Genomic DNA, 27,880 nt, shown 5'->3' on the forward strand with positions numbered 1-27,880 from the left:
AACCAATGCTGGCCTTTTTTTTTTTTTTTAAGGAAAACTAGGCTGTCAGAATTACTGTGTATGCACGGGGCTGAAACTTCCTAAACACACACACAAGCAAGAATTGTAAAGAAAGATGGCTTGTGTGAGCATGAACTTCACCGCATTGAGGTTCTTAAATAGTTATCTGCTTTTAGCTTGTTTCCTACTAAAAATTCAAATGTCTGAATTTTCCATTAGGCTGTTACAGCTTTGTCTGTTAAGCATAGCCCCGCGTTCCCTAGCATCACCTAGTAGATCATTCTTGATCTCGGAGCTTCTGACGAGCTGTGTGGATTCCAACTGAGACTTGCCTTACTGGAATTATGCATACATGTCAGTAAGGAATGTTTTCCGTCATTTAGGGACCAAGTGATTTCTAGAAAAGCCATAATGTTCAGAGTACTTCCGAAGTTATTTACTGTTATGGCATGGTAGAGAAACTGACACGTGCGTTAGGCTAGACGTTAATTTGTCAGCATAGGCCAGCAACATTCCTCGTGTGGACAAATGTGGGAGTAATGCTCAAACGCTCAATGCCGAGATAGGAGAAGATCAGACAAGGATGAAAGTCTGCACTTCTCTGCCTCGTGGAGGTGTTTGAGGCAGTAGGAAGTGGGATGCTTCGCAAAGTCTGTAAAAATGGAGTCAAAAGAGAAGTTTCCATGCAGACTTGAAATCCATATGTTGGCTTTCATGATCATTCTCCACAAACACTTTAAAGACTGGTTGAGAGAGTGTATGTGAGTTCTATAGCTCACCAGTGCTAGGAAAAGTAATAAACCTGTTACTGGTTAAGTACCCAACTTGTGAGAATTCCATAATTTTTAGCTTGTATTTTCTGCCTTCTGGCTAGATGTGTTTTGGATTTTTATTCTTTGGGCAGCTGTGGGTAAAAAGTGGGAAATTAATGATGATCAAATTAGACAATGGACCTACTTATTAGCTCTAGAGGAAGTCTAACTACGATGAAAATTAGACTTGTGGATTATTTGAGTAACAATTCCCTCACTTTTTTTTTATGAAGTACGTTGCATTACGTGACAGTTTCATAGGCTCTGGGATTCCCCCAACCCCTCCCCGTGCCACCCCCCCCCCCATGGTGGGTTGTTCCACCTTGTTGCAGTATTACAGTTCAAATTAAGTCAAGATTCTTTCATAGCAACCATGTCGTTTGCATAGTGTCCAGCATCTTATTGTCCAGATAAACTCCAGGGTTTCTTGGGGAGACCGTCTCTGGTCTGAAAATAGAGCTGGCAGAATATCATCCCAATCAATTAAAAGCCACAACAAAACATCAGCAACAATTTACAACATTATGGAGTTAATTGACATGGCATTGAGTAATCAGTACGTTAAAATGCAAGTTCTTAACCACAACCTGTGAGTACTTCATTGACATTTCAATTTTAGTTTATACATGGAACCGGCTTCTATACACCTTAAAATGGCTATAGGGTACTATTCAGCTGTCTCGTGTCTATTTTCATTGGAGTATTTAGCAGTTATAGTGTTAAAACATAATTTTGCTGAACTTGGCAGATTTTAGGATAGTCTAAACTGGCTTATAACTCTGACAAGGCATTGGTCAACAGTTGAGGTGCAGAACAGTTTTAGGAGGGGTGTGCAGAGAAATCTTCAACGCCTTAGTGAGGAATAGCTAATCTTTGTGTCCTCCCAAGTAAGGTATGTGCGAGTCCACGCCGACCATTTCCTCCTGGTTCTAAGCTTTCCTTGTTGTTCTCTATCCCAATTTTTTTTTTGGGGGGGGGGGCTCTGGAGCGACCCTGACGGTCCTTGCAGAAGAGGGTGGGGATCCAAAGTTGGAACTAAGTAAGGATCAGAGAAAGCTCCTCTCCCTAGTCCCAAAGGCAGTTTACTGTTCTGTTTCTGCAGACCACTCGGGGCTCCTGGCTGTTGTTCCGATGACCTTGGATCCTGCCAGGAAGGATTTGGGCTTCTTCCATCCCATGTGGGAGATCCAGACGGGGGTGGATGACCTCAGAATTCTCAGCCTCCAAAGGCACTCCAATTCCCTGTGTTCTTCTTGGCGGTTGGGATGTAGTCCTTGGTGCCCGTAGTGATAGTCCTTGGTGAAGATCCGGGAGTCTACAGGGTTGGGATACAAGCCTCCTCCTGTCCACCTGCTCCACTCTGGGGTGCCCCCTTGCTCTGTGTGTATGACCTGTTAAGAGATTGCGACTTTACGCTACATCCAACAAGGGGTACCAAGTCAAGGAAGAAAGATGGCAGCTTGGCTTCCGTGGCATCTCGACCGCAAAACAGCAGTAACATTTCAACCTGGAACGTCAGGACGTGAGGAAGGTGGGAAGGTGGGGCAAGAATGTGTGTCCTCAGCCGAGTCGTTGTTCCGAGTCACCCGAGAGTGGAGGACTGCCTAAGCTTACCTCCGCTCAGTGGCTTGCCCAAGAAAATGGACGTGTTCCTAGTATTGACTGTGGAAAAGAGAGAGCCCGAAGGAGAGGTGACTGTGCTAAAAGGAATTCAAACTAAGAAAACTAAAAGAGGGGGCAAAAAGAACCTTCCAGATTGTGCCCTAAGTGATAGGAAAAGGAACTGTGCATCTAACGGGGCAGATGCTGAAACAGAGCCTGATCCACAAGGAAGTCAGCGTGGCACAACTCCACAGGTTTCTGATGGCAGAGCAATCGGCGAGCCCCCTGGGGTGACCAGTGCTGAGGAGAGCCTTGTCAAAGAGAAGCTGAGTTCAGAGTCAAGTCTTCACGGATTATGTGCAACCAGAGCTGCAGGGCACAGCGAGCAGAAGCCAGAGGCAGCCTCTTCAGAACCAGAGGAAACCAAAACGAAAGGAGAAGCTGGGGAAAGGAAGGAACATTTGCATATTGACACTTTAAAATGCGTCTCTGAAGTGGACAACAGCTGCTCGCAAACTGAAAAAGACTTCACTTCTGAAAAAATATTTCAAGAAGACACCGTCCCACGAACACAAATCGAAAGAAGAAAAACAAGCTTGTATTTTTCCAGCAAGTATAACAATGCAGCTCTTAGCCCCCCACGACGTAAAGCCTTTAAGAAGTGGACACCTCCACGGTCACCTTTTAACCTCGTCCAGGAAACACTTTTTCACGACCCGTGGAAGCTTCTCATTGCAACTATATTTCTCAATCGGACCTCAGGCAGAATGGCCATACCTGTGCCAAACCTGGGAGTTTCTGGAGAAGTACCCTTCAGCCGAGGCAGCCAGAGCCGCAGACTGGAGAGATGTGTCCGAACTTCTCAAGCCGCTTGGTCTCTATGATCTCCGAGCAAAAACCATCATCAAGTTCTCAGATGAGTACCTGACAGAGCAGTGGAAATATCCAATTGAGCTTCATGAGATTGGCAAATACGGCAATGACTCCTACCGAATTTTTTGCATCAGCGAGTGGAAGCAGGTGCACCCTGAAGATCACAAGTTAAGTAAATATCATGACTGGCTCTGGGAAAATTATGAAAAACTAAGTCTGTCTTGAAACTTTCAAACTTGCCTTTTATGCATTGCGTTGCACTTCAGTTCTTAGCTCCAGCAGCACACCCAGCCACTTTTTCAGAGATGTAGATTTTAATAAACCCAACTAGAAGCCCAGTGAGTATTTTCTTTTTTCTCTTGCTATCTCTCTCTTTTTCTTTATTTGAAAAATAAATGACCAGAAGAAAGCGTCATCTACTATCCCATGCCTCCCCCTACCCCCGCCTGTACATACAGGTGGCCAAGGTTAACTCCAGGAATTCAGTCCAGGCCTCCCCTGTAGCTGGCAGTACCCAGGCACCTGAGCCGTCATCACTGCCTCCCAGCAACAGGAAGGAGGGTCCACAGCAGCAGGAAGCAGGAATTGGGAGCTAGAACAGAGAATCACCCAGGCACTCCAATGAGCCTTGGGCATCTTACTAGCTGACCACCCACCCGTGTGTGTATTTTCTCAGTTTGTGCATCACTGGTGGATCATGTGCTAGAACACATTTTTAAGATTCAATCATAATCATGTGGCAAGAGTCTTTAAAAACGTATGAGTTTTAATAATGAAATGCAGTATGAAGGTGAAACACTTATCTAAACTATTGATAATATAAAACGATTTTGTGGACCCAGTGCGATGGCTCAATTAGCTGATTTTCTACTGCCAAGTACCAAGATTCCATATGAGCGCCGTTTTGTGTCCTGGTTGCTCCACTTCCCATCCAGCTCCTTGCTTGTGGCCTGGGAAAGCAGCAAATGATGGTCCAAAGCCTTGGGACCCAGCTCCCACAAGAAAGACCTGAAAGAAGCTCCTGGCTCCTGGCTTCAGACCGGCTCAGCTCCACTCATTATGGCCATTTGAGTAGTGAACCAGCAGATGAAAGATCTTTCTGTCTCTCCTTCTCTCTGTAAATCTGCCTTTCCAATAAAAATAAATAAGCCTTTAAAAATTTTTGTATCAACCCTGCTGAAGATTAAATTTTCTGTTTTTCTATAGAATATGGTATTATACAATTGTTACTTAAAGAAATTGTTTATAGTCCAGCATGTATGAAAATTTATTTGTACTAAAATATTTTAAAAGTGTATTCAGAAGTTAATAAAAATATTTTAATTAAAAAAAAAGAGATTGTCAGGATCGCTCATGATTCCCCCTATATGTCTTTGTAGTTTATGAGTTCCCTGTTCCATTCCCGATAGGTTATACTTCACGTCTTCCTCACATTCTAAGCAGATGGAAGATTTCTCTGCTCTCCCACCCCATTTCCAAGTAGCATAGGGTCTCAAAAGTATATTAGGTTTTACAATTCTTTGATGTAGATCATCAGCAGTTTGACTCACATTGATTGTTGGTTCATTGGTCACATCACAATATCTTATTGCATGAGCTACAGACTGTTTGGGCTTGGAATAATACTACAATTTACAGGTACTGTTTTTCGAACTGGCATCATTTCATCTTAAATTAAGGCAAATATGTGGTATCTAACCTTCTGGGATTGGCTCATTTCCCTTAGCATTATGGTTTCCAGTTGGGCCCATTTGGCCACAAAACTGCATTTCATTTTGTTTAATAGCTGAGTAGTATTCCATGGAGTAAATGAACCATAGCTTTCTTTTTTTTTTTTTTTTTTTTTAAGATTTATTCATTTTATTACAGCCAGATATACAGAGAGGAGGACAGACAGAGAGGAAGATCTTCCGTCCGATGATTCACTCCCCAAGTGAGCCTCAACGGGCCGGTGCACGCCGATCCGAAGCCGGGAACCAGGAACCTCTTCCGGGTGTCCCACGCGGGTGCAGGGTCCCAATGCATTGGGCCGTCCTCGAGTGCTTTCCCAGGCCACAAGCAGGGAGCTGGATGGGAAGTGGAGCTGCCGGGATTAGAACCGGCGCCCATATGGGATCCTGGGGCTTTCAAGGTGAGGACTTTAGCCGCTAGGCCACGCTGCCAGGCCCGAACCATAGCTTTCTTATCCAGTCTTCTGCTGATAAGCATTTCAGCTACTTCCATGGTTGTACAATTGATTGTGCTGCTATGAACATAGGGGTGCATGCTGGTTTCTCGTGTAACAGGCGTTTTGGATGTATTCCTAGGAGTGCTATTGCTGGATCATATGGTATGCAGATTTTCAGTTGTTCGAGTGTTCTCCATACTGATTTCCATAGAGGCTGTACAAGTCTGCAGTCCCACCAGCAGTGGAGTAGCATTCCCTTTTCCCCACATCCTCGCCAGCAAGTGTTGGTGGTGGTTTTTTTGTATGTGAGCCATCCTCACTGGCGTTAGGTGGTACCTCATTGTTGTCTTAATTTGTATTTCCCTTATTGCCAGGGAAAGTTGAGCATTTTTTCATGTTTGTTTGCCATTTGGGTTTGTTCCTTTTGTGAAATGTCTGCCCATTTCTCATGCCCATTTCTTGAGTGGTTTGTTTTGGTTGTTCTGGAGATCTTTGTTTATTCTGGAGACTAGCCCCATATCACCTATGTAGTGTGCAAAGATCTTCTCCCATTCTGTGGGTTGCTTTTTTACTTTGTTGATTGTTTCCCTTGCTGTGCAGAAGCTTCTTAGATTGATGTAGATACATTCGGTTGTTCTGGTCTTGATTGCTGTTTTTGGTGTCCTTTTCAGGAAGTCGGAACCTACCCCTAGATCTTGCAGGGTATTTCCAACATTTTCTTCCAAAAGTTTGAAGGTTTCTGGATGTAGGTTTAGGTCTTTTATCCATGTAGATTTGATGTTAGTGTATGGTGAGAGATGTGGGTCTATCTTTTGGTTTCTGCAGGCTCTCAACCAGTTGTCCCAACAGCATTTATTGAACAGACCTTTCCATTTGCCTGGATTGTCGTTTGTCTTTTTGTCAAAGATTATTTGGCTGTATCTGTGTGGGTTCCCTTCTGGTGTTTCTATTCTGCCCCATTGATCTCCCTCTCTATCTTTGTGCCAGTACCAGGCTGTTTTGATAACCACTGCCCTATAGAATGTCCAGGGGTCCGGAACTGTAATTCCCCCTGCTAACTTCCTGTGCTTCAGGATGGTTCTAGCTATTCTTGTTTTTTTTTTTTTTTTTTTTTTTTGTTTCCAAATGAACCTTTGAATCATTGTTTCCAGTTCCATGAAGAATGTTTTGGGTAATGTGATTGGAATTGCATTGAATGTATATATTGCTTTTGGTAGTATAGACATTTTAACGATACTGATTTTACCTATCCAGGAGCAAGGGATGTTACTCCATCATCTGAGGTCTTGTTCAACTTCTTTTTTAAGTAGTTTGTAGTTTTCTTCAAAAGGGTCTCCTACATTTTTGGTTAGATTTATTCCTAGATACTTAATACTTTTCTGTTATTTTGAATGGTATTTTGCTGGTTAGATCCCTTTCCATGTTGGGGCTGTTTGCATACACTATAGCTGTTTTTTGTTCCGTCATTTTGTACCCTGCCACTCTACCAAACTCTCGTGTAAGTTCTAGCTGTCTCTGTATTGAGTCTCCTGGCTCTTCTAAAGAAACGTAACACATCGCCATGGAGGAAAAAGACACGAGGTGCAGTTCAGAGAGGGAGTGAAAGTGAGGGTTTGTTCTTTGTGGCAGACTGTAAGAACAAAAGGTGAATTTTTGAATATTTTTCACCATTGCAAAGAATCTTGCTGGTAAAATAAGGCACCAGTCAAAACCTGATAGTTCCAATTGTTTGCATGTAATAGTTAGCAGACGCATGTCTCCATAATTTTCTCATTAAATCAGTCTGAATGTTCCACAACAATTAAAATCCTCATGTTTTAAGTTTCTGGTTACTTGAATATATGAGGTGGTCACAATTTTAAGTGCAACTTTTTACATTTTTAAGATCAATTGACACAAATATGCATCCACGGGGACTCTGTAAGGTTTTGCGAATAGATCTAGTTATGTAGTTCCTTGGATAATTTCTACGTGGTGAAACACTCAAATTCCTTCCATCTAGCTTTATATGTACTAACTGTATGTTCTATATAATGTGTAGACGCGTCCACATATGTATGTACACACAGCATGTTGTTGGTAACGGTCATCACCTTGTCATACTATAGAACACCAGAACTTGGTTCTTCTACCCAGCCATTACTTTCAACTTGTCCGTCAGACTTCTCCCATGTTTCTCTCCCTCTCCCCTCTTCCCCCCAATCTGTGATATTATTCTAAATTCACATGAGATCAACTTTAAATTCCAAACAATGTTTCAAAAAGTTTGTAGAAGACAGAACTAAAGATCTGTTTATCTTGATGAAAAAGGTCTTAAAATTTGCGTTTTTCGTAAAATGAACACCATGAATGCATATACAGTTCTTCACAATAGTCCCTAGTGACCTTTCACCTTTCTCTAGTGTTGGTTAGAGTTCCTTTCTCAGCTCTCCTCTAATTTCTTTTTGCTGTTCTTAACATTTATTTTCCTTACGAAGTCAGAAGATATACAGGGAGGAGGAGAGACAGAGGAAGATGTTCCATCCGATGATTCATTCCCCAAGTGAGTGCAATGGCCAGTGCTGCGCCGATCCGAAGCCAGGAGCCTGGAGCTGCTTCCAGGTGTCCCATGCGGGTGCAGGCTCCCAAGGCTTTGGGCTGTCTTTGACTGCTTTCCCAGGCCACAAGCAGGGAGCTGGATGGAAAGTGGAGCTGCTGGGATTAGAACCAGCACCCATATAGGATCCTGGAGCGTTCAAGGCAAAGACCTTAGCTGCTAGGCCACGCTGCCGGGCCCAGCTCTCTAATCTCATTTCAATGTTTTGTTTCTAGGTTAGTCTAGAAGTTTGCTGGTTTCATTTCTTTTTGAAATAACCTTTTTTTTTCACTGATCTTTCATGTTTTTCTCTTCATTTACTGGTTTGATCTTTATTTCTTTACTAACTTTGGAATTTAGTTTATTCTGCCTTCTCTAGATACCCAAAATGCACCTAACCCGTTTGAAACCTTTCCATTTTTTTATGTAGGCATTTAACGCTTCAACCTTTACTTAGTATTTCTTTAGATGTCTTATGTAAGTTTTGAAATGCTGTATTTTCATTTCATTCAATTTTTAAGTTTTCTTTTGGATTTCTTCCACATTTCTTCTTTGGATTTCAGGATCATAATATTTAATCTGCAGATGGTTTTGTTTCCAAGATTGATTTGAAAGGCAGATGTTACAAAGAGAAGGAGATTTTCTGTCCACTGGTTCACTCTCCAAATGGCTGCAATGGCCAGAGCTGAACCAATCCCAAGCCAAGAGCCAGGAGCTTCTTTGCGGTCTTCCGCACAGGTGCAGGGTCCAAGCACGAGAACTGTCCTCCACTGCTTTTCCAGGCCATAAGCCGAGGGCCAGATGGGAAGTGAGGCCCCCGGAACATGAACCAGTGCCCACATGGATGCCGGTGTGCAAGGTGGAAGTTTAGCCTCTTGAGCCTCAGGGCCGGCCCCTCTATCTATGGCTTTATAATTACCAAATTTGTCTGGATTTATATTTTTGTGGTTAGAAAAGATATGATGTACTTTTTGTTGTGGTTTAATATGTGGTCTTAGAGGAAGTTTAGTGTAGTCCAGTACATATTCTAAAGCTATTGCAATGAATGCTGTGTCAGTGTCTGTATACCCTAGAACTGTGGTTTTTCTTTTTGTGGGTTTTTTTGCTTGACTGACATATTAGTTGATTCCTTAACTCCACTTTTCTTGATCTGGAGCTTGACTCTCCCTTTAGATATATATGTACTTTTAAAAAAGATTTATTTTGTTACAAAATCAGATATACAGAGAGGAGGAGAGACAGAGGAAGATCTTCCGTCCTATGTTTACTCCCCAAGTGAGCACAATGGCCGGTGCTGTGCCGATCCAACCAGGAACCTCCCCCAGGTCCCCCACGCAGGTGCAGGGTCCCAAGGCATTGGGCCGTCCTCGACTGTTTCCCAGAGCACAAGCAGGGAGCTGGATGGAAAGTGGAGCTGCCGGGATTAGAGCTGGCATCCATATGGGATCCCGGGGCATTCAGGGCGAGGACTTTAGCCACTAGGCCACACTGCCGGGCCCTCCCTTTAGATATAATAAGGCTTTTTAATAAAATGACATGCTGTGGCATTGGGTATATAGTACCCAATCTGTCGTATCTTATTGCTGAATTAATTCCTTGATCACTATCTGATGATCTTTGTATCTTTTTATAGCTTTTGGCTGAAGTATATTTTGTCTAATGCACTACTCCTGCTTGCTTTAGGTTTCCACTTAGGTAGAACATTTTTTCTATCTTTTCACCAGTGTGTGTCTTTACTAATGAGTTTCTTAAGGTACATATCCTTGGTTATTTTTTAATCCATTTAGCCAAACTATATCTTAACTGGGAGTGTGGTCCATTGACTTTCAAAGCTGTTACTAATAAGTAGTAACAGTAAGTAGCTGTTATTAACAAGTAATCTATCCACTTAAAAATTGGTTGGTTTCTTCTGAGTATTCTTCATCCAGTTATGGGTGAGCTTCAAAGTTTGCCATTTTGGACCCAGCACAATAGCGTAGTGGTTAAAGTCCTCGCCTTTCACAAGCCAGGATCCCATATGGACGCTGGTTCTAATCCCGGCGGCTCTGCTTCCCATCCAGCTCCCTGCTTGTGGCCTGGGAAAACAGTCAAGGATGACCCACAGCCTTGGGACCCTGCACCCACATGGGGGGCCCGCGCTCCTGGCTTCGGACTGACTAAGCTCCAGCCGTTGCGGCCACTTGGAGTGGGCTATCGGACGGAAGATCTTCCTCTCCGTCTCTCCTCTCTGTATATCTGACTTTGCAATGAGAATAAATAGAAGTTTTGCATGTCCTCATGATGCTAGCCTGCTACCTTTTATTTGCTTCTGTCTGTCCATTTCCTCAAACATGTTTTAGGAGGCCAGTTGATTCTGATGACTTTCCTGACTTTCACTCATTTTGGAGAATATTTAAGTTATAAAGGATAGTTCTACTCAGCCAAGTATTTTTGCCTGATAGGCTTACTTTTTCTTCAGAACTTGAGATAAACCATTCAATTCCCTCTTGGCCTATAAAATTTCTGTTTGACAATGTTGTTCGTTTAGTGGAGGTCCCCTTGAAAATGACAGTGCTTGCTTTCTGAGAAGTAACAGTTGTTTGTACTGAAAAGAGCTGGACCACAGTAGGTCAGGGGAACGTGGATCTTTTCTGATCCTGTCAAGTGACATCCTATGGGCCTTCTGTACTTGGAGGTGTACTTATTAAGATCAGGGAAGTTATGAGCTGTTTCATTGAATATGCTGCATACTCTCTTCCTCTCAGGAATTCCAAGAAAGTGTTCATTTCGGTAAGGTGTCAAAGCTCTCGGGCTGCGTTCATTCCCTTTCTCACATTTTTTTAAAAGCTGGCTAGAAAATATTGAACCTATCTTCAAGTTCAAATATTTTTAATTCTGTTTATCCTCATTTATCTTGACTTTCAACTATTTTCATTATTAATTTTTTTCTATAAAAAATATTTGATTTGCAAGGTAGGTAGAGAGGGGGAGACAGATCCTCCATCTCAATGGCTGACCTCAAGGACTGGGCCACTGGATAGCCAGGAACCTGGAGCTCTGTCCCTCTTGTAGATGACAGGGACCCAAGTACCTCAGCCCTCTTCTGCTGCCTCTGCAGACGTATTAGCAGACACCTGGATCCAAGGCAGAATGGCCAAGACTTGCATCGGAGCTCATGGGAGATCAGTACACAGGCAGTAGCTCAGCCTGCTGCTCACAAGAGCCAGTCCACAGTTGATTCTGTAAGATCTGTTCATCCTCAAGGTCAGTCCTTGCCAAGTTTCTCATATCATGCGTTGATTTTCTAATTTCACTTTCTGCTGGAGTGTCTTATGTCTTTTTGAGTGTTCCACATCATTCTTTTGGGATTCTTCATTTGATTGGAAATGCAGGTTTACAGAGAGAAGCAGAGACACAGAAATATCTTCCATCCACTGGTTTACTCACCCAGTGGCCAGAATGGCCAGAGCTGAGCCAATCCAAAGCCAGGGGCTTCTTCCAGATCTCCCACATGGGTGCACAGTCCCAAGGCTTTAGGCTGTCCTCTACTGATTTCCCAGGCCACAAGCAGGGAGCTGGACGGGAAGCAAAGCGTCCGGTATTAGAACCAGTGTCCAAATGGGATCCCGGCATGCTCAAAGTGAGGACTTTAGCTACCAGGCTACTGCACCAGACCCCTTAACTGCCAAGCTATTGCGCCAGACCTCTCCCCTGTAAATTCTGATTTACTAGCATTCCTATGTATGCACACTTAATTCTAATGTCGGTGTACACTAGGTATTAATGTTAAACACTTCAACAATGTTGTAGTAGTATCTTATAGTATAGACGATTATATATGTAAGACTTGCAAGGTTCATTTCTCATCATGCTTAAGCCTTTAGTATTTTGTCCCAGCTTTTCCGTTCTACGCTAGCCATACTTCTGTAGGACAAAATATTCTACAAGCAGTTCTCTTCCTTAATAATCTGCTTATTTGCTCGATTTACATTTTGAAACAATCATGTAAGACTCCAAATTAAGACATTCTATAAATAAAAACATAGCACATTTTAAATACTATTGCTTTAAGCAAGTCTCACCCATTTCTCCCAATTTGTGGAAACACGTTTTAACACAAACCTGCCTCAAAACTGGGAATGAGAAGTTTTTCCAATAACCTTCTAGCTGATGAGGGAATTTCCCCTTCTCAAATGGCAGATGAGAATCACAATGAGGACCTGAAGGAGGCCAAGGTCCTGAATTCCTTCCAAAGGGCAGACTGCAAGCATGCGCCTCCCTTTTCCATGGCTGGTAAGTCTGGAGCTGCTTCTTGGCTTCTGTTTTATTTTATTTTATTTTTAAAGATTTATTTATTTATATTGCAAAGTCAAATATACAGAGAGGAGGAGAGACAGAGAGGAAGATCTTCCGTCCGATGATTCACTCCCCAAGTGAGCCGCTACGGGCCGGTGTGCGCCGATCCGAAGCCGGGAACCAGGAACCCCCCCCCCCCGGGTCTCCCACGCGGGTGCAGGGTCCCAATGCATTGGGCCGTCCTCGAGTGCTTTCCCAGGCCACAAGCAGGGAGCTGGATGGGAAGTGGAGGTGCCGGGATTAGAGCCGGCACCCATATGGGATCCCGGGGCGTTCAAGGCGAGGACTTTAGCCGCTAGGCCACGCCGCCGGGCCCACTTCTGTTTTATTGAATTCAAGAGAACCAAAAAATTTCAATTTGGCTGTTGTCTTAACTAATACCATCCTAGATAGTCTCTTATCAATAAGATGAAAATCACTTAAAAGGAGATGTTAAAACACTGTTGTTCTTCACAATGAATCAGACTTCAATTCCATTGTCTTACAGGAAAATTCAGAAATTATACACATCATAACCAATTTCACTATCCGATTTCAAACTGTTTTTCCTGTAAGGCAAAATCTCACTTCTTTCTAAATAAGAACAAATAATTTAAAATCTGGACCAATTTCATGATTAGGAAACATTTTGACCAATGGACATGAATACTCATTTACTTTATGCTAAATTTGACGCCTCATATGCTATTTTATAATATTGTGAGGTTACAATCATATTTTAAATGACAATTATATTATCCAAGTTCTGTCTCAATCTTTGAAGGTTCTAGGGATCCTACTAGAACTTTCAAAATCAGGAGACTTGGTTTCAAACTCTGAAGAACTGAGGTGTAAATTAAAGTACACTTAACATGTAACTGAATATGTGAATGGATACTGAGTTTTAGACCTGATCAGTGCCAGGACAACACTGTAAGCTGAAGGCTAAGCAGCAAGAAAACGGTATAGGAGCCTTAGCCCAGCAGAGGTGGGGAGTCGGGTCTGACCAAGTCCTGTTAGATGAGTTAGACCTCTCTCAAATTACGTACCAGGAGAGAGAAAGGGGGCCAGTCGTGGTCTGTCCCATCTTGTCTGTCAGTCATACACAGACCCAGTTCTGAACAAGAACAACTAAATTCACGATACAGATAGAAGTCTTGTCTGGACAGAAGTAATAGGACTCTAACTGACTAAACAAACATGCACAATCACTACACACGTCAGAACAGACGTAAAATTCAACCTTTTGTGACTTCCAACCTCTTCTTTGACATACTTCAGCCTGGAAATGTTTCGTAAAGCAAGCACATAGGTTCATCTCGTGCTTAGCGTTACTTTAACAGTGGATTTGGCCCACTGGTTACTTTTACGTATAACTGCTAGATGAAGTTACAGAACAAGTTTCCGCTTTTTTCTTAGGAATGTTACATCGCTTATGTCTTACCCTGTCCCTCCCAGCTAGGGGTTAGGGCTATGAGGTAGAGCTAGAGAAATTCAGGCCCTAAGGGTGGCCTGGGTGAGGTCAAGTCAAGAGAAAGTGGAAAAGCAGATAAGGGCAAAGGTGAAAGTGGCTACAATGGAGAGGGAATCTGTGTGCTACCCAGTGAGGAGAGCAAATGGAGACCTTCAGACAGGGGGATGGGCCCGCCCTCGCAGCAAGACCAGGATCATGGGGTGATGGGGTTATCATCCAGCCTTACATATGCCTGAGCCAATTCTAGGAGCAAATGTACACCATAAAGGCTGTCGGAGATCTCGCAAAAGAATCCTTTCATCTGAAGTTTCGCTAAAACTACAGCAAATAGTTCCTTCTACCGTGCTGATCGTTGACGTGGCTCAAAACAGGTTACACAGACAAGATTGGACAGAAAAACGTCTGCTGCAGCCCCTCTTCCTTCCTCATGGTTTGTTGGTAAAAGGGCAGGATTTTCCCAATCCAAGCGATTAAAAGAGGTGACCCACTTCTATGGCCCATAATGGCAGTCAATGGTGCTGAGGTAACCTTGAAGGGAGGCTGCCAGCCTGTCGCTGTTTCTTCGAACCCATTCAAATTCACTCCTTCAAGAAGGGACAACAACATTTGCTGGTTCAGTCTTCACACCTGAAGGCTAGCTCTCTGACCCCGATCAACTGGCAGATCTAATTCAGAAGGTAAGTATAAGCTCTGGGCGCCCCTCCAGCGGACAAATGGACCCACTGGAGGGGACTGCCCTCCTGGACAAGGGCAGCCATAAGCATGAAAGAATTTGAAAATGTTCACACTTGAAACAATTTCTTAGGGCAATAATGAGCAAGCAGCCTTGGCCCGGGGAGAGTTAGACTCGCTCCTGGCATGGCTTTAGGTCCTGCATTCCAGGAATCACACTCCGCTGGGCAGTTCCCTTCAGGGATAACCCTAATGGGAAAGGCCTGGAGCACCTCACGCTGCCCGAACAGAATGCTTGCAACTGGCGCTGTGCTCTGACTCCCCTTGAACTGGGGGTGGTTTCCTGCCCTCTGAGCTTCCCAGAAGCTCTTGTTGGGGCGGCTGAGGTGGGCCAGGGCCAATGTCCTGAGCATCAGTTTTGCTCTTCCCTTGCCAAGCATTGTGGGAAAATAAGTTAACCAATGTTACCAACGGGTGCCAATCTGACCAGGGCCCCTCCGACCTTGACTGCCTGAGCACCTAGGACTTCTAACCCTCGAAACTTCAGCATGTAATTTAGCACCTTAAGCGCGGGATGATCAGGTTCCTCACCGTTATTGCCCATGTTTAAGGACAGCAGAGGAGAGTGGCCCTCGGATACCCCGTCCGGCCAAGGAGATCCTGTGCAGAGTTTTGGGTAATGCCCAAGTGTCACATCAGACAGAAACCGCCAGTCCTCACACAAGTTCACCCCAGAGCCATGCATCCAAGGCCATCTCTCAAAGCAGGAGATGAGAGGTTAGGCGCAGCATTGCCTTTTTCCCTATCAACTACCTTAACTTCAAGCTGTCAGGGGATTCGACGGGAGAGAAGCTGGGAATGCGGGGGGTGACCACGTTCGTGCAGAGCTGTGGGGCGCCAAGGGTCACTTACGCAGAGTACACTACAGCTCCACAGGAGGATTACAGCACTAAAGGTGAGTCCCAAGAGAAGGGGGCGACCTGAAGAAACACAAGTAGTATGAGGATGTGCTTCACTCAAGAGGAGGGAGGAGGGGGCAGGGGTGGAGGGCCAAGGAGCAGAGTGGGGGGCCCGCAGCTGGAAAGGAGGAGAGCCCCAGCAGAGCAGAGTGGGGCCCCTGTGGATGGAGGGGGGAGAGGGGAGGGGAGGGGAGGGGAGCCAGGGAGCAGAGCAGAGTGGGGACCCTCGGGGGGAGGGGAGGGGAGCCTGGGAGCAGAGCAGAGTGGGGCACCACAGGGGGGAGGGGAGAAGAGGGGAGGGGAGCCCGGGAGCAGAGCAGAGTGGGGCCCCTGGGGGGGGAGGGGAGGAGAGCCAGGGAGCAGAGCAGAGTAGGGCCCCTCCGGGGAAGGGGAGAAGAGGGGAGGGGAGCCCAGGAGCAGAGCAGAGTGGGGCCCCTCGGCGGGGAGGGGAGGAGGAGAGGAGAGGGGAGCCCAGGAGCAGAGCAGAGTGGGTCCCCTCGGCAGGAGCGGAGGGTAGGGGAGGGGAGCCAGGGAGCAGAGCAGAGTGGGCCCCTTGGCGGGAGGTGAGGGGAGCCCAGGAGCAGAGCAGAGTAGGGCCCCTCCACGGGAGGGGAGAAGAGGGGAGGGGAGCCCAGGATCAGATCAGAGTGGGGCCCCTCGGGGGGAGGGGAGGAGAGGGGAGGGGAGCCCATGAGCAGAGCATAGTGGGTCCCCTCGGCAGGAGGGGAGGGGAGGGGAGGGGAGCCAGGGAGCAGAGCAGAGTGGGTCCCCTCGGCAGGAGGGGAGGGGAGCCCAGGAGCAGAGAAGAGTGGGCCCCTTGGCGGGAGGGGAGGGGAGACTGGGAGCAGAGCAGAGTGGGGCCCCTAGGCTAGAGGGGAGGGGAGGAGACCAAGGAGCAGAGTGGGGCCCCTCAGCGAAAGGGGAGGGGAGCGGAGGGGAGCCCGGGAGCAGAGCAGAGTGGGACCCCTCAAGGAAGGGGAGGGGAGGGGAAGGCAGCCCAGGAGCAGAGCAGAACAGAGTGGGTCCCCTCGGCAGGAGGGGAGGGGAGACTGGGAGCAGAGAAGAGTGGGCAACTTCACGGGAGGGGAGGGGAGACTGGGAGCAGAGCAGAGTAGGGCCCCTCGGCAGGAGGGGAGGGGAGCCCAGGAGCAGAGAAGAGTGGGCCCCTTGACGGGAGGGGAGGGGAGACTGGGAGCAGAGCAGAGTGGGGCCCCTAGGCTAGAGGGGAGGGGAGGAGACCAGGGAGCAGAGTGGGGCCCCTCAGCGAAAGGGGAGGGGAGTGGAGGGGAGCCTGGGAGCAGAGCAGAGTGGGGCCCCTCGGCAGGAGGGGAGGGGAGGGCAGCCCAGGAGCAGAGCAGAGTGGGTCCCCTTGGCAGGAGGGGAGGGGAGGGGAGCCAGGGAGCAGAGCAGAGTGGGGCCCCTCTGCGGGAGGGGAGGGCAGCCCGGGAGTAGAGCAGAGTGGGGCCCCTCGGAGGAGGGTAGGGGAGGGGAGCCCAGGAGCAGAACAGAGTGAGGCCCCTAGGCAGGAGGGTAGGGGAGGGGAGCCAGGGAGCAGAGCAGAGTGGGGCCCCTAGGCGGGAGGGAAGGGGAGAGGAGCCCAAGAGCAGAGCAGAGTGGGGCCCCTTGGCAGGAAGGGAGGGGAGAGGAGCCAGGGAGCAGAGCAGAGTGGGGCCCCTTGGCGGGAAGGGAGGGGAGCCCAGGAGCAGAGCAGAGTGGGGCCCCTAGGCGGGAGGGAAGGGGAGGGGAGCCCAAGAGCAGAGCAGAGTGGGGCCCCTTGGCAGGAAGGGAGGGGAGAGGAGCCAGGGAGCAGAGCAGAGTGGGGCCCCTTGGCAGGAAGGGAGGGGAGAGGAGCCAGGGAGCAGAGCAGAGTGGGGCCCCTTGGCGGGAAGGGAGGGGAGAGGAGCCAGGGAGCAGAGCAGAGTGGGGCCCCTTGGCGGGAAGGGAGGGGAGAGGAGCCAGGGAGCAGAGCAGAGTGGGGCCCCTTGGCGGGAAGGGAGGGGAGAGGAGCCAGGGAGCAGAGCAGAGTGGGGCCCCTTGGCGGGAAGGGAGGGGAGAGGAGCCAGGGAGCAGAGCAGAGTGGGGCCCCTTGGCGGGAAGGGAGAGGAGCCCAGGAGCAGAGCAGAGTGGGGTCCCTCGGGGGGAGGGTAGGGGAGCCTGGGAACAGAGCAGAGTAGGGCCCCTTGGCAGGAAGGGAGGGGAGGGGAGCCAGGGAACAGAGCAGAGGGGGCCCCTGGGGGGAGGGCAGGAGAGGAGGGTGGAGCCCAGGAGCAGAGCAGAGTGGGTCCCCTGGGCGGGAGGGGAGGGGAGGGGAGTGGAGGGGAGCCCAGGAGCAGAGCAGAGTAGGGCCCCTCGGGGGGAGGGGAGAAGAGGGGAGGGGAGGTTAGCCCAGGAGTAGAGCAGAGTGGGGCCCCAAGGGGGAGGGGAGGAGAGGGGAGGGGAGCCCAGGAGCAGAGCATAGTGGGTCCCCTCGGCAGGAGGGGTGGGGAGGGGAGGGGAGCCCAGGAGCAGAACAGAGTGAGGCCCCTTGGCAGGAGGGTAGGGTAGGGGAGCCAGGGAGCAGAGCAGAGTGGGGCCCCTCCGCGGGAGGGGAGGGGAGGGAAACTGGGGAGAGCAGAGCAGAGTGGGGCCCCTCGGCGGGAGGGGAGGGGAGGGGAGCCCGGGAGCAGAGCAGAGTGGGGCCCCTCTGCAGGAGGGGAGGGGAAGGGAGCCAGGGACCAGAGCAGAGTGGGGCCCCTCTGCGGGAGGGTAGGGGAGGGGAGCCCAGGAGCAGAGCAGAGTGGGGTCCCCTAGGCGGGAGGGGAGGGGAGGGGAGGGGAGCCAGAGAACTGAGCAGAGTGGGGCACCTTGGGGGGAGGGAAGGGGAGGGGAGCCCAAGAGCAGAGCAGAGTGGGCCCTTTGGTGGGAGGGGAGGGGAGCCTGGGAGCAGAGCAGAGTGGGCCCCTAGGCTAGAAGGTAGGGGAGGGGAGCCCCTTGGCAGGACGGGAGGGGAGGGGAGCCAGGGAGCAGAGCAGGGTGGGGCCCCTTGGCAGGAAGGGAGGGGAGAGGAGCCAGGGAGCAGAGCAGAGTGGGGGCCCCTTGGGGGGAGGGGAGGGGAGAAGAGGGGAGGGGAGTCCTGGAGCAGAGCAGAGTGGGGCCCCTTGGCAGGAAGGGAGGGGAGAGGAGCCAGGGAGCAGAGCAGAGTGGGGCCCCTAGGCGGGAGGGAAGGGGAGGGTAGCCCAGGAGCATAGCAGAGTGGGGCCCCTTGGCGGGAAGGGAGGAGAGCCCATGAGCAGAGCAGAGTGGGGTCCCTCGGGGGGAGGGGAGGGGATGGGAGGGGAGCCAGGGAGCAGAGCAGAGACCCCTTGGGGGAGGGGAGGGGAGCCCAGTAGCTGAGTGGAGTGGAACCCGAGTTGGAAGGGGAGGGGAGCCGGGGAGCAGAGCGGCGGGGGGGGGGGGTCAGACGAGGAGTGGGTGTCGTGGTGCAGAGTGGGGGGTTCGACGAGGAGGGGGGTCGCGGAGCGTCGTGGAGGGTTCGAGGAGGAGTGGGTGTCGTGGTGCAGAGTGGGGGGTTCGACGAGGAGGGGGGTCGCGGAGCGTCGTGGAGGGTTCGAGGAGGAGTGGGGGTCGCGGAGCGGAGTGGGGGGTGTTCGACAAGGAGGGAGGTCGCGGAGCGTCGTGGGGGGTGTCCGACGAGGAGGGGTGGTCGCAGAGCAGAGTGGGTGATGTTCTACAAGGAGGGTGATCTCGGAGCGTCGTGGGGGGTGTCCGACAAGGAGGGGTGGTCGCAGAGCGGAGTGGGTGAGGTTCGACAAGGAGGGTGATCTCGGAGCGTCGTGGGGGGTGTCAGACGAGGAGGGGGTTCGCGGAGCGGAGTGGGGGGGTTCGACGAGGAGGGGGTGTCGTGTAGCGTCGTGAGGGGGTCCGACGAGGAGCGGGGTCGCGGATCTGAGCGCAGTGGGGGGGATCCCGCGAGGAGGGGGCCGGAGTCGCAGAGCGGAGCCTAGCAGCAGAGCCACATCGGAGCAGGGCGGCCTGGCATGGAGGCAGCCAGGGTCGCGGAACACAGTGGAGCGGAGCAGCAGCGCAGAAGAGCAGCAGAGCAGCAGAGACCCTTCGGAGCCGGGTGGAACCGCGAGGAGTGGGCCGGGGTCTTGGAGCGGGGGACGGCACCCCAGGGAGGGGTTGGGGGTCCCGAAGCAGAGCAGTAGAGCCCCGTGGGAGCGGAGGTGGCCAGAGTCCAGGAGCAGAGTGGCTAGAGGGGAGGGGATGGGAGCCTCAGAGCGGAGTGGGGTCCCACGGCTGGAGGGGAGGGGAGCCGCAGAGCAGAGCGGCTGGGGGGGTAGGGGAGGGGAGCCGCAGAGCGGAGTGGGGCCCCCCCACAGGAGGGGAGCCGAGGAGCGGGGGGGGGATCCAGCGAGTGAGGGGGGCAGAGCGCCTGAACGGAGGGGAGTGGGGGTCCGACGAGCACCAGGGCCCAGGACGAGCAGCGGGGCCCAGGATGAGCAGCAGAGACCAGCATGAGCAGCGGAGACCAGCTGAAGAGCAGAAGAGCAGCAGAGCAACATCGGAAAAGGCGGCCAGGATCCCAGAGCACAGTGGAGCAGAGGAGAAGAGCAGCAGAGCCACTTCGGAGGCGGGCTTAAACAGGAGGAGGGGGCCCAGGAGGCTGAGCAGAACAGCAGCACAAGGAGAGGGTCCAGGAGCAGATGAGCACAGGAGCGCAGGAGCAGAGGCCCTTCGGAGCAGGGGAAGCCCGGTGAAGATGGGCCGCTGGTGCCGGAGCGGGGCGGAACCGCGAGGAGGTGGCCAGATCAGGGCCCAGGAGCAGAGCAGATGAGCACAGGAGCAGATGAGCATAGGAGGGCAGGAGCAGAGGCCCTTCGGAGCGGGGAAGCCCGGTGAAGATGGGCCGCTGGTGCCGGAGCGGGGCAGAACCGCGAGGAGGTGGCCAGATCAGGGCCCAGGAACAGAGCAGATGAGCACAGGAGCTCAGGAGCAGAGGCCCTTCGGAGCGGGGAAGCCCGGTGAAAATGGGCCGCTGGTGCCGGAGCGGGGCGGAACCACGAGGAGGTGGCCAGATCAGGGCCCAGGAGCAGAGCAGATGAGCACAGGAGCAGATGAGCACAGGAGCGCAGGAGTAGAGGCCCTTCGGAGCGGGGAAGCCCGGTGAAGATGGGCCGCTGGTGCCGGAGCGGGGCGGAACCGCGAGGAGGTGGCCAGATCAGGGCCCAGGATCAGAGCAGATGAGCACAGGAGCAGATGAGCATAGGAGGGCAGGAGCAGAGGCCCTTCGGAGCGGGGAAGCCCGGTGAAGATGGGCCGCTGGTGCAGGAGCGGGGCAGAACCGCGAGGAGGTGGCCAGATCATGGCCCAGGAGCACAGGAGCAGATGAGCACAGGAGCAGATGAGCACAGGAGCGCAGGAGCAGAGGCCCTTCGGAGCGGGGAAGTCCGGTGAAGATGGGCCGCTGGTGCCGGAGCGGGGCAGAACCGTGAGGAGATGGCCAGATCAGGGCCCAGGAGCAGAGCAGATGAGCACAGGAGCAGATGAGCACAGGAGCGCAGGAGCAGAGGCCCTTCGGAGCGGGGAAGTCCGGTGAAGATGGGCCGCTATGCCGGAGCGGGGCGGAACCGCGAGGAGGTGGCCAGATCAGGGCCCAGGAGCAGAGCAGATGAGCAAAGGAGCAGATGAGCATAGGAGCGCAGGAGCAGAGGCCCTTCGGAGCGGGGAAGCCCGGTGAAGATGGGCCGCTGGTGCCGGAGCGGGGCAGAACAGCGAAGAGGTGGCCAGATCAGGGCCCAGGAGCAGAGAAGCAGATGAGCACAGGAGCGCAGGAGCAGAGGCCCTTCGGAGCGGGGAAGTCCGGTGAAGATGGGCCGCTGGTGCCGGAGCGGGGCAGAACCGCGAGGAGGTGGCCAGATCAGGGCCCAGGAGCAGAGCAGATGAGCACAGGAGCGCAGGAGCAGAGGCCCTTCGGAGCGGGGAAGCCCGGTGAAGATGGGCCGCTGGTGCCGGAGCGGGGCGGAACCGCGAGGAGGTGGCCAGATCAGGGCCCAGGAGCAGAGCAGATGAGCACAGGAGCAGATGAGCACAGGAGCGCAGGAGCAGAGGCCCTTCGGAGCGGGGAAGCCCGGTGAAGATGGGCCGCTGGTGCCGGAGCGGGGCGGAACCGCGAGGAGGTGGCCAGATCAGGGCCCAGGAGCAGAGCAGATGATCACAGGAGCAGATGAGCATAGGAGCGCAGGAGCAGAGGCCCTTCGGAGCGGGGAAGCCCGGTGAAGATGGGCCGCTGGTGCCGGAGCCGGGCGGAACCGCGAGGAGGTGGCCAGATCAGGGCCCAGGAGCAGAGCAGATGAGCACAGGAGCAGATGAGCACAGGAGCGCAGGAGCAGAGGCCCTTCGGAGCGGGGAAGCCCGGTGAAGATGGGCCGCTGGTGCCGGAGCGGGGCGGAACCGCGAGGAGGTGGCCAGATCAGGGCCCAGGAGCAGAGCAGATGAGCACAGGAGCAGATGAGCACAGGAGCGCAGGAGCAGAGGCCCTTCGGAGCGGGGAAGCCCGGTGAAGATGGGCCGCTGGTGCCGGAGCGGGGCGGAACCGCGAGGAGGTGGCCAGATCAGGGCCCAGGAGCAGAGCAGATGAGCACAGGAGCAGATGAGCACAGGAGCGCAGGAGCAGAGGCCCTTCGGAGCGGGGAAGCCCGGTGAAGATGGGCCGCTGGTGCCGGAGCGGGGCAGAACCGCGAGGAGGTGGCCAGATCAGGGCCCAGGAGCAGAGCAGATGAGCACAGGAGCGCAGGAGCAGAGGCCCTTCGGAGCGGGGAAGCCCGGTGAAGATGGGCCGCTGGTGCCGGAGCGGGGCGGAACCGCGAGGAGGTGGCCAGATCAGGGCCCAGGAGCAGAGCAGATGATCACAGGAGCAGATGAGCATAGGAGCGCAGGAGCAGAGGCCCTTCGGAGCGGGGAAGCCCGGTGAAGATGGGCCGCTGGTGCCGGAGCCGGGCGGAACCGCGAGGAGGTGGCCAGATCAGGGCCCAGGAGCAGAGCAGATGAGCACAGGAGCAGATGAGCACAGGAGCGCAGGAGCAGAGGCCCTTCGGAGCGGGGAAGCCCGGTGAAGATGGGCCGCTGGTGCCGGAGCGGGGCGGAACCGCGAGGAGGTGGCCAGATCAGGGCCCAGGAGCAGAGAAGCAGATGAGCACAGGAGCGCAGGAGCAGAGGCCCTTCGGAGCGGGGAAGCCCGGTGAAGATGGGCCGCTGGTGCCGGAGCGGGGCAGAACCGCGAGGAGGTGGCCAGATCAGGGCCCAGGAGCAGAGCAGATGAGCACAGGAGCGCAGGAGCAGAGGCCCTTCGGAGCGGGGAAGCCCGGTGAAGATGGGCCGCTGGTGCCGGAGCGGGGCGGAACCGCGAGGAGGTGGCCAGATCAGGGCCCAGGAGCAGAGCAGATGAGCACAGGAGCGCAGGAGCAGAGGCCCTTCGGAGCGGGGAAGCCCGGTGAAGATGGGCCGCTGGTGCCGGAGCGGGGCGGAACCGCGAGGAGGTGGCCAGATCAGGGCCCAGGAGCAGAGCAGATGAGCACAGGCCCAGATGAGCACAGGATCTGGCCACCTCCTCGCGGTTCCGCCCCGCTCCGGCACCAGCGGCCCATCTTCACCGGGCTTCACCACTCCGATGGGCCTCTGCTCCTGCGCTCCTGTGCTCATCTGCTCTGCTCCTGGGCCCTGATCTGGCCACCTCCTCGCGGTTCTGCCCCGCTCCGGCACCAGCGGCCCATCTTCACCGGGCTTCCCCGCTCCGAAGGGCCTCTGCTCCTGCCCTCCTATGCTCATCTGCTCCTGTGCTCATCTGCTCTGCTCCTGGGCCCTGATCTGGCCACCTCCTCGCGGTTCCGCCCCGCTCCGGCACCAGCGGCCCATCTTCACCGGGCTTCCCCGCTCCGAAGGGCCTCTGCTCCTGAGCTCCTGTGCTCATCTGCTCTGCTCCTGGGCCCTGATCTGGCCACCTCCTCGCGGTTCCGCCCCGCTCCGGCACCAGCGGCCCATCTTCACCGGGCTTCCCTGCTCCGAAGGGCCTCTGCTCCTGAGCTCCTGTGCTCATCTGCTCTGCTCCCGGGCCCTGATCTGGCCACCTCCTCGCGTTTCTGCCCCGCTCCGGCACCAGCGGCCCATCTTCACCGGGCTTCCCCGCTCCGAAGGGCCTCTGCTCCTGCGCTCCTGTGCTCATCTGCTCCTGTGCTCATCTGCTCTGCTCCTGGGCCCTGATCTGGCCACCTCCTCGCGGTTCTGCCCCGTTCCGGCACCAGCGGCCCATCTTCACCGGGCTTCCCCGCTCCGAAGGGCCTCTGCTCCTGCCCTCCTATGCTCATCTGCTCCTGTGCTCATCTGCTCTGCTCCTGGGCCCTGATCTGGCCACCTCCTCGCGGTTCCGCCCGGCTCCGGCACCAGCGGCCCATCTTCACCGGGCTTCCCCGCTCCGAAGGGCCTCTGCTCCTGAGCTCCTATGCTCATCTGCTCTGCTCCTGGGCCCTGATCTGGCCACCTCCTCGCGGTTCCGCCCCGCTCCGGCACCAGCGGCCCATCTTCACCGGGCTTCCCCGCTCCGAAGGGCCTCTGCTCCTGCGCTCCTGTGCTCATCTGCTCCTGTGCTCATCTGCTCTGCTCCTGGGCCCTGATCTGGCCACCTCCTCGCGGTTCCGCCCCGCTCCGGCACCAGCGGCCCATCTTCACCGGGCTTCCCCGCTCCGAAGGGCCTCTGCTCCTGCGCTCCTATGCTCATCTGCTCCTGTGCTCATCTGCTCTGCTCCTGGGCCCTGATCTGGCCACCTCCTCGCGGTTCCGCCCCGCTCCGGCACCAGCGGCCCATCTTCACCGGGCTTCCCCGCTCCGAAGGGCCTCTGCTCCTGCGCTCCTGTGCTCATCTGCTCTGCTCCTGGGCCCTGATCTGGCCACCTCCTCGCGGTTCCGCCCTGCTCCGGCACCAGCGGCCCATCTTCACCGGGCTTCCCCGCTCCGAAGGGCCTCTGCTCCTGAGCTCCTGTGCTCATCTGCTCCTGTGCTCATCTGCTCTGCTCCTGGGCCCTGATCTGGCCACCTCCTCGCGGTTCCGCCCCGCTCCGGCACCAGCGGCCCATCTTCACCGGGCTTCACCACTCCGATGGGCCTCTGCTCCTGCGCTCCTGTGCTCATCTGCTCTGCTCCTGGGCCCTGATCTGGCCACCTCCTCGCGGTTCCGCCCGGCTCCGGCACCAGCGGCCCATCTTCACCGGGCTTCCCCGCTCCGAAGGGCCTCTGCTCCTGCGCTCCTGTGCTCATCTGCTTCTCTGCTCCTGGGCCCTGATCTGGCCACCTCTTCGCGGTTCCGCCCCGCTCCGGCACCAGCGGCCCATCTTCACCGGGCTTCCCTGCTCCGAAGGGCCTCTGCTCCTGAGCTCCTGTGCTCATCTGCTCTGCTCCTGGGCCCTGATCTGGCCACCTCCTCGCGGTTCCGCCCTGCTCCGGCACCAGCGGCCCATCTTCACCGGGCTTCCCCGCTCCGAAGGGCCTCTGCTCCTGCCCTCCTATGCTCATCTGCTCCTGTGCTCATCTGCTCTGCTCCTGGGCCCTGATCTGGCCACCTCCTCGCGGTTCCGCCCCGCTCCGGCACCAGCGGCCCATCTTCACCGGGCTTCCCCGCTCCGAAGGGCCTCTGCTCCTGAGCTCCTGTGCTCATCTGCTCTGCTCCTGGGCCCTGATCTGGCCACCTCCTCGCGGTTCCGCCCCGCTCCGGCACCAGCGGCCCATCTTCACCGGCTTCCCCGCTCCGAAGGGCCTCTGCTCCTGCGCTCCTGTGCTCATCTGCTTCTCTGCTCCTGGGCCCTGATCTGGCCACCTCTTCGCGGTTCCGCCCCGCTCCGGCACCAGCGGCCCATCTTCACCGGGCTTCCCTGCTCCGAAGGGCCTCTGCTCCTGAGCTCCTGTGCTCATCTGCTCTGCTCCCGGGCCCTGATCTGGCCACCTCCTCGCGTTTCTGCCCCGCTCCGGCACCAGCGGCCCATCTTCACCGGGCTTCCCCGCTCCGAAGGGCCTCTGCTCCTGCGCTCCTGTGCTCATCTGCTCTGCTCCTGGGCCCTGATCTGGCCACCTCCTCGCGGTTCCGCCCTGCTCCGGCACCAGCGGCCCATCTTCACCGGGCTTCCCCGCTCCGAAGGGCCTCTGCTCCTGAGCTCCTGTGCTCATCTGCTCCTGTGCTCATCTGCTCTGCTCCTGGGCCCTGATCTGGCCACCTCCTCGCGGTTCCGCCCCGCTCCGGCACCAGCGGCCCATCTTCACCGGGCTTCCCCGCTCCGAAGGGCCTCTGCTCCTGCGCTCCTGTGCTCATCTGCTCTGCTCCTGGGCCCTGATCTGGCCACCTCTTCGCGGTTCCGCCCCGCTCCGGCACCAGCGGCCCATCTTCACCGGGCTTCCCTGCTCCGAAGGGCCTCTGCTCCTGAGCTCCTGTGCTCATCTGCTCTGCTCCTGGGCCCTGATCTGGCCACCTCCTCGCGGTTCTGCCCCGCTCCGGCACCAGCGGCCCATCTTCACCGGGCTTCCCCGCTCCGAAGGGCCTCTGCTCCTGCGCTCCTGTGCTCATCTGCTCCTGTGCTCATCTGCTCTGCTCCTGGGCCCTGATCTGGCCACCTCCTCGCGGTTCCGCCCCGCTCCGGCACCAGCGGCCCATCTTCACCGGGCTTCCCCGCTCCGAAGGGCCTCTGCTCCTGCGCTCCTGTGCTCATCTGCTCCTGTGCTCATCTGCTCTGCTCCTGGGCCCTGATCTGGCCACCTCCTCGCGGTTCCGCCCCGCTCCGGCACCAGCGGCCCATCTTCACAGGGCTTCCCCGCTCCGAAGGGCCTCTGCTCCTGCGCTCCTGTGCTCATCTGCTCCTGTGCTCATCTGCTCTGCTCCTGGGCCCTGATCTGGCCACCTCCTCGCGGTTCCGCCCCGCTCCGGCACCAGCGGCCCATCTTCACCGGGCTTCCCCGCTCCGAAGGGCCTCTGCTCCTGCGCTCCTATGCTCATCTGCTCCTGTGCTCATCTGCTCTGCTCCTGGGCCCTGATCTGGCCACCTCCTCGCGGTTCCGCCCCGCTCCGGCACCAGCGGCCCATCTTCACCGGGCTTCCCCGCTCCGAAGGGCCTCTGCTCCTGCGCTCCTGTGCTCATCTGCTCCTGTGCTCATCTGCTCTGCTCCTGGGCCCTGATCTGGCCACCTCCTCGCGGTTCCGCCCCGCTCCGGCACCAGCGGCCCATCTTCACCGGGCTTCCCCGCTCCGAAGGGCCTCTGCTCCTGCGTTCCTGTGCTCATCTGCTCCTGTGCTCATCTGCTCTGCTCCTGGGCCCTGATCTGGCCACCTCCTCGTGGTTCCGCCCCGCTCCGGCACCAGCGGCCCATCTTCACCGGGCTTCCCCGCTCCGAAGGGCCTCTGCTCCTGCGCTCCTGTGCTCATCTGCTCTGCTCCTGGGCCCTGATCTGGCCACCTCCTCGTGGTTCCGCCCCGCTCCGGCACCAGCGGCCCATCTTCACCGGGCTTCCCCGCTCCGAAGGGCCTCTGCTCCTGCGCTCCTGTGCTCATCTGCTCCTGTGCTCATGTGCTCTGCTCTTGGGCCCTGATCTGGCCACCTCCTCGCGGTTCCGCCCCGCTCCGGCACCAGCGGCCCATCTTCACCGGGCTTCCCCGCTCCGAAGGGCCTCTGCTCCTGCGCTCCTGTGCTCATCTGCTCCTGTGCTCATCTGCTCTGCTCCTGGGCCCTGATCTGGCCACCTCCTCGCGGTTCCGCCCCGCTCCGGCACCAGCGGCCCATCTTCACCGGGCTTCCCCGCTCCGAAGGGCCTCTGCTCCTGCGCTCCTGTGCTCATCTGCTCTGCTCCTGGGCCCTGATCTGGCCACCTCCTCGCGGTTCCGCCCTGCTCCGGCACCAGCGGCCCATCTTCACCGGGCTTCCCCGCTCCGAAGGGCCTCTGCTTCTGCGCTCCTGTGCTCATCTGCTCCTGTGCTCATCTGCTCCTGTGCTCCTGGGCCATGATCTGGCCACCTCCTCGCGGTTCTGCCCCGCTCCGGCACCAGCGGCCCATCTTCACCGGACTTCCCCGCTCCGAAGGGCCTCTGCTCCTGCGCTCCTGTGCTCATCTGCTCCTGTGCTCATCTGCTCTGCTCCTGGGCCCTGATCTGGCCACCTCCTCGTGGTTCCGCCCCGCTCCGGCACCAGCGGCCCATCTTCACCGGGCTTCCCCGCTCCGAAGGGCCTCTGCTCCTGCGCTCCTGTGCTCATCTGCTCTGCTCCTGGGCCCTGATCTGGCCACCTCCTCGCGGTTCTGCCCCGCTCCGGCACCAGCGGCCCATCTTCACCGGGCTTCCCCGCTCCGAAGGGCCTCTGCTCCTGCGCTCCTATGCTCATCTGCTCTGCTCCTGGGCCCTGATCTGGCCACCTCCTCGCGGTTCCG

The 27,880-nt window shown here is 55.1% G+C and overlaps 1 protein-coding gene across 1 annotated transcript; it reads left to right on the forward strand.

Annotated features, from left to right (window-relative positions):
* Positions 1-2,353: 2,353 nt before the first annotated feature.
* On the forward strand, positions 2,354-3,623 carry LOC131479786 (methyl-CpG-binding domain protein 4-like). Its single transcript, XM_058661177.1, is given in 2 exon segments — positions 2,354-3,196; positions 3,198-3,623. Coding segments are annotated over 2 exon segments (1,149 nt in total). The 5' UTR covers positions 2,354-2,362; the 3' UTR covers positions 3,513-3,623.
* Positions 3,624-27,880: the final 24,257 nt, after the last annotated feature.

The sequence above is a fragment of the Ochotona princeps genome, chromosome 3, assembly GCF_030435755.1.
Source record: "Ochotona princeps isolate mOchPri1 chromosome 3, mOchPri1.hap1, whole genome shotgun sequence".
NCBI lineage: Eukaryota > Metazoa > Chordata > Mammalia > Lagomorpha > Ochotonidae > Ochotona > Ochotona princeps.